Source organism: Hippocampus comes, unplaced genomic scaffold (assembly GCF_001891065.2).
Source record: "Hippocampus comes isolate QL1 unplaced genomic scaffold, H_comes_QL1_v1.1 scaffold3, whole genome shotgun sequence".
NCBI classification, from domain to species: domain Eukaryota; kingdom Metazoa; phylum Chordata; class Actinopteri; order Syngnathiformes; family Syngnathidae; genus Hippocampus; species Hippocampus comes.
The window spans coordinates 308391-319808 of NW_017805133.1; the positions used below are offsets into that span (position 1 = coordinate 308391).

At 44.0% G+C, this 11418-nt stretch overlaps 1 protein-coding gene across 1 annotated transcript in view; it reads right to left on the minus strand.

The window, feature by feature from the left end:
* Positions 1 to 11418, minus strand: part of ncoa2 (nuclear receptor coactivator 2) — a gene marked incomplete at its 3' end in the record, with an annotated part of 59372 nt that overhangs the window by 32337 nt on the left and 15617 nt on the right. Inside the window, exons 3-10 of the mRNA XM_019866257.1 lie at positions 10616 to 10723; positions 10088 to 10260; positions 7505 to 7608; positions 4791 to 4968; positions 2698 to 2889; positions 1694 to 1795; positions 680 to 820; positions 450 to 597 (exon numbers count right to left, since the gene is read on the minus strand). Coding sequence (XP_019721816.1) covers positions 450 to 597; positions 680 to 820; positions 1694 to 1795; positions 2698 to 2889; positions 4791 to 4968; positions 7505 to 7608; positions 10088 to 10260; positions 10616 to 10704 — 1127 coding nt within the window. The remainder of the gene's footprint in view (positions 1 to 449; positions 598 to 679; positions 821 to 1693; positions 1796 to 2697; positions 2890 to 4790; positions 4969 to 7504; positions 7609 to 10087; positions 10261 to 10615; positions 10724 to 11418) is intronic.

The following is an 11418-nucleotide window of genomic DNA, read 5'->3' on the forward strand; positions in this document are numbered from 1 at the left end:
TGCTGGTGTAGCCGCTGCCATGGCTGCCCGCTGCGCCGCCACCCATCCCCACCGGGGAGGGAGAATGGAGGCCGACACGCGGGCTGCCCGCCCCGCCGGGGCTGCCGCGGTGCCTGGGGGAGAGCATACAGTTCTGCTGAGACGGATGCGGGCCACTCACCGGGCTGGGGCTGGCGCGGGAGGGACTGTTCATTCTCCAGTTCTGGCCCTGCTGCGGCGGCTGCATCCCCCCCGCGTGACTGTGCGGCGGGGGGCAGCCGTAGCGGTAGCTCTGCATGTGTCCCCCTGGAGGCCAAACAGCAACACGCAGCAGCGGTGTTTACCTCAAAGCAGTCGGCAGACTCCATTTTCATCAGCGTTACATACGTGTTCATATTTTTCAGCATTGCAGTGACAATCTGCCACACGGAAGGTATTAGCTACAACGGGTAGTAAGATTTTGGACATACCTCTGGAGAATATGCACCGACATGTAAAGCTGTGGTTCGTTGGTGACGTGAGAGCGCACCAGTTTGCTCTTGGTGTGGGCCGACACGATGGTTCCGTCCGAGAGGGAGAAGCGGTAGATGGGGCTGAACGCCTGGCCGTGGCGAAGCACTGAAAAAAAGAAACGAGGGTTTACCAAACGGGCACGTGGGTCGCACCGCAAACAAATACGTCCACGCCCGGCGTGACTTACCTTCTTGTTGATGTCGTTTGGCGAAGGACATCTCGCCATCGTTTTGCAGGTGAAAGCGTTGGATGCAACGACGCACCAGGTCCTCCCAGCCCGGCTTCATGGAGGCCCGCAGCAGGCTGGTATCCAGGGAGGTTATCTTGCCTTGAAAACGGCAAACGATAAAAAATATCAACTCATTGGAAGGCTTCTTTGTGACCGTAGTCAAGTTAAAGCCGGGGGGGTTCTTAAAACTTTTTGGATGCACGCACCTGAGGCCCAAGGAGTACGTTAACTCCCATAAGGCAGACAACCAATCAAATTCAAAAGGCCATGTCTTAAAGCAGGGGTGTCAAACTCATTTTAGTCGCCGGCCAATTTGGAGTTACGTCTTGCCTCGGAGGGCCGTGATGACAGTGACCACAAAGTGACCACAAAATTGTTTCTTGTACGCAACAAATTAATAGATTACTCGTTTTGAAATCAGTCAATCATAATAGTTTGTTCAACTATTGTTCAAGTGAGTGTGTACTGGGTCGCAAAATGATTGCAAAATCGCAACGTTATTTATTACACGTGACAATCTGACATTTGGATCCAGATTTTAGCAAGTTTACACACATGATTTGCTTTCACGGGCCACACAAAATGACCTGCCGGGCCAGATCTTGCCCCGGGCCTTGAGTTTGACACCAGTGTCTTAACGCTAGCAGGATACACTGCTTTTTTTTTCCTTCTTTTTCTTTCTTTCTTAAAATGTCAGCAAGACTCACAAGCTTCCGGTCAAAAGCCACGACGCGAGCTACACCTGGTACACTCTAATGTGCTTCAACTGAGAAACCAGGTCATGCCATCTGTCAAACTAATGGATCTCGTTAAGTATGCGCCTGCAATGTTGCTGTAATTGGACTAGCGCGTAAGCATCGAGGGCAGCACGGTGGCCTAGTGGGTGATGGGTTTTGCCTCACGCTTCTGAGGTTGGAATGTGTCTCTGATGGTTGGTGGGATTTTTGGACCGCGTTGTGCTTTCTTGGGTACCTTGAAGGTCCTGGCGCGTGGTGAAGCTCTCGTGCGTGGGCAACATGGGCCTCTCCTTCATGGGAACCCGGCGAGCCACGCAGATCAGGCACGACTGGAAGTCTGAGGGCGGCAGAGAAGAAGCCAGAGATGAGGACGTATATAGAAATATATTGAAAACAGTGAGGGGCGAGGGGGGTGGGTGGATGATGGAGAGAGGACGAGGTGGGACGGGGAGCTGGGTGCCCCCCCCCAACACCCCCTCCCACCCCCGTCTTTCATGAGGAGGAGCAGCTATGTTTGGCAAAAGAAGTGATGACCTTTGAGTGTCTGTGTCAGTGTGTGCTCCAGTAAAAGGGGAATTTATGCAGCGTTTCAACTCACCTGTTTCAAATAGTTGAAACAGTTTGGAATTTTTTTTCTTAATATTTACGATAAAATATTCATATATTTCTGTATATCTAAATATGTATAGAAAATCGAAATATATATTAAATCTGGGTTGATGTCTTTCAATCAAGATGAAAGAACAACATTTACAAATACATTTTAAAAAGTCATTTTACAATCTGTTATCTCCTGATCAAGTCATTACGAAGGTGACATGGAAGGGGGATCTAATTTGGATTAAATGAATCGTAAAAATCCCTTTATAAAGATGACATAAGTCACGCAAAAATATCGCCGAATGTCAAGATAATTTCAAAAAATTAGGCACAATTTTTGAATCTGTTGCCTCTTGAGCAGCATCAAAGCACAGGTGATATTTTTTTAAAAGCGTCACATTCCTAAAATAATGATCTATGTCATTTTTTCAGATAACTGAACCAGATACTGATTGTGTTATTATTTCATTTGAGGGGTAAAATCGAATGATCCGTTTCACGAATGACATTGTCGATCTTCGCGGAGATCGACAGTGACATGATTCTAAAAATTCCGCATGCGGAATACTTCAGGCTCCTTCTCATGTTCTCCCGCTACGCCTCAGTTTTACAATCCAACGGCGCCTCGTCCTTGCTTACCGTCGCCTTCCTCCTTGATGGACTTGGGCTCCGACACGGCGAAGCACTGCATGGTCTCGTACTTCTGCTGCTGCGGCGGCTCGTGCTCGTGCGCGTGCTCAGGGCTCTCGCTGTGCGGGTTGACCAGCATTCGGCAGTTGAAGGTGTGGCTGTTGCGTCTCGGGCCGTCGCTTGACCACGGCACGCCGTTCACTGTGGGTGTGGGGGGCGGAAGGGAAAGAAAAAGGATTCAGTCAGTGAAAATGCAGGTCGATGAGTGCCCGAGAGCTTTGCAAAAGCCGCGATTCAGTCGCATGCTCGAAACATTTGACCCGAGGTATGTGCAGATACTCAACGTGCTTTTAAAAGGCAGACAGCGAAAGGGTTTCGACTCGGCTGGCTGTTAAAACTCATTCAGTCCCAGCCAATTCTGGACCAAGTCTGAAAAGACGTTTAAAAACGTCTTTGGGAGTGAATGAGTTCACTGGCTAAAGAATGAGCCGAGCGGCAGGTGGTGTGTAAACGTACGCTTGCGTTCATTTTGTTAGCTTTGTTTGATAAAGCGACGCAAAGTCCATTTGCGGCTGTGTTGAACCAAGAGATCGTAAAACTAAAACTTAACTAGCGGTGGTAAATTCGCGACCGATTCTCGTGAGAAAGAAAAATTCAGAGCCCCTCGGAAAGTTTGCATTCCACGAAACTAAGCATATTCATCTGTCCAAAAACACACACAACTCGCTTCACTCGAGCAAAGTCGCGTTCCCACTCCATCTGCTGATCTCGTTCACTGCATTGATGATAATCTCCCAGTTATCTGGGACACAGCCCCGCAATTGATGCTTTTTTTTTTTTTCCCGGGTGCTTCTTCTTCTTCTCCTCCTCGCCACTCGCTCTCCCGCCCAGATGGCCGGCGCACTTGTCAGACCTCAATCCCGAGCACCGAGGGGAAGGGGCAGGGGAGGGGAAGCACTGACATAGATTGAAAAATCACCTCCGGTGCCTGATTAGTGGCCAAAAGAAGAGGATGGCGAACGTTAAGGGGTAAAAATTGGTTTTTATCATATTCATACATTATTACGACAGTTTTTTTTTCTTTATTTATTATTTATTTTATTCTTTATTTTTATCATGACTTTATTCCTCTCTTGTTATGGCTTTGCAAGATTGTAACTTGACTGTCGTCAAATTAAGACAGACTTTATTCAAGAAAAATTCTAAATCTTTAAAAAAAAAAAAAAAAATTGTTCTGACAATATACAATTTTCTCTTGTAAAATGGCAATTCTCTAAATAATTAGTGTGTGACAATTTTCACATTGCGACTTAATTTTCTTAAAATTTGTATCTTTTTTCTCTCTCTCTCATATTATGATTATTCTTGTAATGATACCATTTTTTTTTCTCGAGTAATAAGACTATATCCCAGTGTGGGACAAATAAAGGATATCTTATCTTATTCTCACCAAATTAACAAAATAGTCCACTATTTTATCGTGGTATGATGTCATTCTCCTAAAATTCCTCATTTTTGGTTATACAATCACGATACTTCCCTGCAATATTTCTCATAATATAATTTAATTCTTGTGATAATTTTTGTGCCAGATCATGACTCTTCTCAAAAAAATAACAACACAAAATAACTTACTGTAAAACACGGACGTTTGTCTGTAATCTTATCCCGACCTTTTTCTCACCAAATACCACAATTTCAGAAGCAATATCAAATCCCCCCCCCCACCCCCCCCATCCCCGGAAGAACTAAATGGGAAGATGACAGCAAAAAAAACGGGAAGGTAACATCCTTGATGTGACGACGGAGGCACAAGATGAGAGTCTGTGAAGGGAGCCGCGGCTAACAGGGGAGAGAACCTGAAAAAGGAAGTTAATTAGCCGAGAAGGGGGCTTGACGGAGGAAGAGTGCTGCGGGGGGAGGCGGGGGGGGGATTCACGCCATCGGGCAGGGGAGAAAATGAACAACGTATAGAATATATGCACTGACCCACAAAAAAAAAAAGGGAGTGGAACGCATCAAAAGTCTGCCGTCTACGGTTAAAAACGCGAAGCCGAGATTGTCAAGCCGTGTCACGGTCAGGTTGGCGCGTGGGGTCTCACCGAGGGATTTGGGCAGCAGGTTCTTGATGAACTCGGCGTGGTCTCCGACGTGCAGCACGCTGTAGACGCTGGTGTTCATCAGCTCCTCCTGGTTGTAGTGCAGGTACTGCGTCACGTTCTCGGACACAAACACGATGTTGCCCTCCATGTTCACCACGAAAAAGAAGCCGTCCAGGGCCTGTGTGGGACACCGACAATATGATGTCAAACGCTGTTTTTGTCCCCCCGCCCCCATTTCCCTAATGGCTTTTTCCCCCCTCATCGGGAAAAACAAAAATGTTAGCGCTGTAAGGATTGGAATTTGCGATTATTTTGTTTGCATGTTATGACTTTATTATCATACAATGATTTGTTTCCCCCCCCCCCCCCCCCCCACACTCAGATTACAACTGATTCAGATAATGTGATGTGTCCAAAAAAACCTTTTCCTCGTAACGTGAGCACCAACATGGTCAAATTACTTTCTGATCAAAATTCACTTTTTTTTCTCCACTCACTCTATTCTTGTAATTGCAAGTAGTTTGAATATCCTGAATAATTTTCATCACGAATAGTACAACTAATCTTGTGATACGAAACTTGTTCCTTGCAATGTTACGACTCTGTAAAACGACAGCTTCTTTTTTTTTTCCTGAAAAGAACCCATTTTTGTAAATGCAACTTTTAGTCATTTTATTTTGTTTCAAATTCCACTTTCATTGGTGATGTCAATCAGGAACAAATGAGTGACTGTTTCGTATTCATCCGAAAATACACAAATTAGGGTCTCGTCCCCATCGGACACCGTTTGCTTAATCTGCTCGATTGATTGTGTCTTCATCTCCAAAGTTTGCGGGCAATTCCGCTTGTTTTCTGTGCTTGTTGGGTAATTATCCACCGTATTGACAAAGCACAAGCTGTATCAAGATGGCCGCAGAATTACGCAATATGGGCCATCCATCACTTTTCCTGTGCAACGGCAGGAGAGGACTGAATGAAGAGGAGGAGGGGAAGCACTTAATTGAAAGAATATAGCCTCAGGTTAGCCATTACGCACAAGATGGTGGCAATTAGGCCATCAAATCACCCGCAGCCCTTTGGAAAAGAATTCCAAAAAAAAAAAAAAAAAAAAAATTGGTGTTTGGTAATCTGAGGTGCTCCTCTTCCACCTCTGCGATGAGGATAATCAACCATTAGACTAATTGTTTTCTACGGGCGACCTTCCATTTTTAAATGCATGAAAACGTCGGACGCTTCCCCAAAGTCGAGCCCAGTTGAAAATAGAGCAGCGGCCGCCGACATCATCTATCGTGGCACGCTGAGTGCATTCCGTGTGAAGAAAGGCCACGCGCCGGACAAGTAGGGCACATCGAAACGGAGCGAGCCTCCTTCCAGACAGCGCTTGCGTAACGCTGCGGGGCCAATATGCTAATTGTACAGTGCTCCGGTTTATAAAGACCACTGTCACACGTCAATGTTACTCGGCGCTTTTACGAGAATGAACATTAATAATCCTACAAAAACAAATTTGCAATACTGCCCGGAAAAAAGTCCATGATAGGTCTAGGATAAAATTATATTTTTAGCGGTGGGGGGAACTGTTTATTATGAGGGAGGAGGGGGGGAGCCATATTACCAGTTGCATTGTGGGAAAAGTTTGGTTTGATTATCAAAAGTTTTATTATTACATGACAGGAAAAAAAGTCATTGATCACGAAAAAAAAAAAAAAGTCATTTTGGAAAATATATTACAAGGAAAAAGTTCCGAAGCAAATTAGTCTTGTTATTATAAGAAAAAAACAACATCCTATGATTATGAAAAAAAATGCTCATGACCACAAAAAAGTTGGATGAGAATTTTTCATCATCACAAAAAAGTTATGGCAAGAGAAGAAAAACATTTTATTCCATTAAAAAAATAAATTGTCTCAAAATGGGCAAAACAGACATGAAAAAAAAAAGGCGTATTGTTAAAAGAAAAAGTTAAATCTTTATCGGAAAAAGGTTGTATTTTTATTATATTAAGGAAAAAAGATCATGGGGGGGAAAAATATTGCAAGATATTTTTTTTTATTATTTCAAAAAGTATTACTATTGCGAGAAAACAATTGCATTATGAGGAGGAAAAAAAAAAGTCACACGACGATGAAACTTTGCTCCGGTAATAGTAAAATTTTGTTTCAAGTACGTCAGGCACCGTAGGAGTGGCGCGGGTGCTTTTTATCGCCTATACGCTTCTCTCCTAGCGCATCCTTTAAATGAACGCAAGCTATATTTAGCCGCCACGAGTCAGTGTGTCGATTCGGTGACGCCCGACCAGGAGAGCTATAAATAGCCCTCAACGGGACATATCGAAAAGCCGACGTGAGAGAAACGTGAAATGAAGAAAGAGAAAGAGGAAGAGAGAGATGACTCGCCGAGGTGGGCTGTCGCTTTCGTCCCCGTTTAGACGCAAGCACTTGAGTGCGCCTCCGTGGGACAACGGGGCCATTCCAAGACACCGGTTGATTTAAAGCCGATCGGAGAGACATTTGGAGCCCATTTACGGCATCCAGGCGGACGGCTTTGAAACGCAACGTAATCATGGATTCAATTAGGGAGGCTATTATACGCAGCGCATAACACCCAAAAACCTTTTCAAATACACTTTTTAAACAAAGCCCGCCCCTTTTGGACAGCGCGAGTCAGTCAAATGACGAGGGCAGCATCGTGCGCAGTGAAATGGAGATGCCCACCTCGAGCATCATGGGTCCCAGGGCATCTTTGTCAATCACGCTCTGGCCCGTGGATGAAACATCGGCCTTCTGCACCTCCTCCTCGCTGGTGGCGGCTGCTTTCTCTGCGGGTCGGATAAAGTTGGAATATTAGGATTAAAATACATAAATAAAATAATTATGTGTGAATCACCGAAAAAAAAGGGTAATACGAGAAACCCCAAAATTATAGAGTCGTCATATTATAACTTACAAGACGAAAACAAAGATGAGTAATGTCAAGAAATATTCAAGTCATAATTTAGGAGAAGGCAACAATTTTGTGCGGATAATGTCACAATAATATGAGGAAAAAAAATTGCATTCTGAGAGGAAAAAATTAACGTAATATTTTGACAAAAAAATGTGAATTTGACATGGCTAAAATTGTCAACGAGATAAAAGACGAGACAAAAATAAATCCTATCGATAAATAAAATCATCATATGAGTTTTTACATCACTGCAAATTTCCAATTCCAAACCGAAAATGTTTCCAGTTCTTACAATTGTGCAATCATAAAGTCGGTCCACTTCAAGAAAAAAAAGCGAAGAGTTTTTACTTACTCTTCCCGAGGTTCAACTTCTCTTTTCCATCATGTGCATTTGTGGCTCTTTTCAGTGTGGTTACACCACATTCGAAACTCATCTACTCTATGTTCGTGGTGATAAAACTAAAAGTGTTGCCCCCCCCCGTCCCTCCACCAGAAGCTTAACAACAATATGCTATCTTTTGACATCGCCTAAAGGCGCGCCGCTTTTGACGACTTTCTTTTCACACTGCCGCCGCTTGTCGGCTTCCAACACTCGCCGCCTTCATTAGCCGAGATACCGTCGAGCCACGCGGGCGGTACACTCGCCGGCTTGTTGACGGGTTGTTTACCCGTCCCCGGAGAGGCGACTTTTTCGATTGGTTCCCTCGCTTGTGTCTTATGGTGAGGAGCCGCGCTAGCATTGAGGGGACGGCTGAGTATATCCTGGCCGGGAAGGGGGGGTGGGGCGTTTTGCAGCTGTGCCGTCGATGAATGCGCGGGTCTGTGTGGCGTTGCGCAAGCTCGGTGTAGAAATATTACTTTGCTTACGTGCAAAATTGAAGGCATGGGATTGTGGTGGGTTTTTTTTTTTGTTTGTTTTGCCCGCCTTCCTTCGTGAGTTAATCGTGTTCATGCGAATTGCTTCATCCGGCCCCAAAAGTAGGCAAGGGGACACTTGAGAATGGTATGCATCAACTCTTTTCTCATGGAACTTACGCTCATAAAATTATGATTTTTTATTTATTTATTTTTTTTTGGGGGGTCATAATGCTGTGACGTTATAACTTTTTGTCTCACATTACGCGATGATTATTCTGGAAATTTTTTTAACTTCTTGCCTTGCAATGATATGATGCTTCTTTCCATTTCCCGTAGAGTTAACCAGACTTTTTTTCTTTTTTGCCTTGCAATTTTAATGACTTCATTCTCATACAATTACAAATTTTTGTCATAAATTTGTCATATAATAATAATAATCCTTTTTAAAGTTTTTTTTTTCCTTTCCCAAATTATATTGGCGTGATACAATTTTATCAAAGCACTTTTCGTCAAAGATGTTTAGACGACAGACGAATTGACATTTCTGAGGCTTTTTTTTTTTTTTGTAAAACGCAGTTCGTAAAAAATAGTGCCGATGAACCTCGGAAGCAATTTGATGACAATGATCAAAATTCTCGGAACATCGCGTGGCCTATCTGTCCAAATACCGGTGACTTACGCTGCGATGCGACTCAAAAATTCGAGGGCGATTTTTTTTCTTCTTCTTTATGTTACATTGCACAGGTTACATAACAGTTGCTGGCGCATCAAAACAAGACGCCATCGCTGTCCACTTATATAATTAGACCACGCCGCGGCGAGCTTGGGTCTAAACTTACTCAACCCATCCATACTCGCCTTACACATCAACATGAGCGATTCAAACTCTACTTGGGAGCTAAAAGGACTTTCCATTCGTTTGGATTATTGAATCGGAAAAGCAATTTTACGGGTGATTAAATACAAACGTAAGGATATGGGTGCTTTCGAAAAGAAATAATAAAAGAGCCCTCAAATGACTTCCAAACGAGCTCAAATGAGCATCTGGACAAATAATTCCGCAGCGCTGATTGATGTGCCTGATGTTCTGGCTCGTGACGGTGGAGGGAAAGCCAAACTGAGTGCTCTGGATTATGCGCGTTACATGATGAAGTGATGGAAGGAGCATTAATCAATCGTAATGCTGTTTGCGGCAATATTCAAATGCATGTGGCAGCTTCCAAAACTTAATATGGCGCAGTTGGGTGTAATTTTTATAATTATTACTATTGCTATCATTATTATTATTTGGGTTATTTTTGGCTTTTTGTGATGGACATGTGGACAAAAAGTCCATCGGCAAAACTTGTGTAAGTGACTTTTTTTTTTTTTTTTTTTTTAACTTTGCAGACAACTTTTTCATAGAATTTACAGCTGCTTCACAGGCGCTCTGGAAAATGGACGGACAGATAACAACAGGCAGCCCTTTCTGGGCGTCCGCCACTCGCGCGCACCTTGCTCCTTGATTTGCCGAATCTGCTTCACGGTCTCCTTCAGGATGGCACATTTGTCGGGCTTCACGTTGAAGTTGTCGATGTCGTTGAAGTTGGCGAAGATCAGCTCGGCGAGCTCCTCGATGTACTTGTTCTCATGCTCGCGGTTGCGTTTCTCGTTGCTCCGCTTGGGACTGTGGACAATGAGAGAGGAACGTATTCGTCAATGGGCAGATGTATAAAACTAACGGCATGTCCCAAAAAGAAAATCGAAATGACCATACAATGTAAAAGTGTTTCACTTTTTGGCATCGGACAAATGAAACTGACCGAGTTGTCCGAGATTATTCACATTTCTTGAGATGCACCTGCAACAGCTACAAAATTAACTCATTCACTCCCAAAGACGTTTTTAAACGTCTTTTCAGACTTGGTCCAGAATTGGCTGGGACTGAATGAGTTTTAATATGCTATAAAAAATAAATAAATACTAACAGACGGTGAGCTGCATGTTGTATCAAAATCTACATACGGCATGTCAAGCCTTACCTTGGTCCAAGAAGTTCAGCAGAACATTCTTTACGTTTTCGCGACTCTGCCCTGGCAGGGTCGGACGAGTTTTCCCCGATGCCACTCATCCTCAATGCATATCAGCGTCTACAAATAAATTAAAAAAAAAATAAGAACAATAAAAATGAAGTTTGAATGCAGGCCATTGTGATGGCACCAGTGTGTCAAATTTTGCTTTTAAAGTTTTGAAATGGTCCCTTTTTCAAACCGTGGGAAATCTTGAAACCGGTAAACCAAACGATGCTTCTCGGTGACTTCATTTGCTGCGTGATCACACATTCTGCACAAACGACTCCACTAAGAGCCTTTGGTAGTAAAAAACATCGCAAACCAAGGAGCCCTTTGACTTTCTTTTTTTTTTTGAATTTGCAAATCCATAGTTTGATGTCAGAGGAACAACCTCCTGACCCCGCCCCTCCCTCCTCCCCAAGGCAGGAGGAAAGAAGGCTTTCCCCAGCACACATGTCGTGTTGCGATCCGCTGCAGCCATGGAAATATGACAAGCGCACATGCTTGCTTGCCGACTCCTCCTCTATTACATAAGGCAGGACAGGCAGAGTGGCAGCAGCACAATATAGAGCAGATGTAGCGTATCTTAGGAGAGAGAGAGAGAGAGAGAGAGAAAGAAAAAAAAGCTTCTGGCCTGGAGTGACCTACTTTGGAGGCAGGAAAAGGTGCATGGACACTCAAGAGGGGTAACGGCGTGGAGGACAAAATGACTTCAACGCCGTGTCCAGCTCATTTGCATTGAATTTTTATTTGACTTTTTCACCAACCCCCCC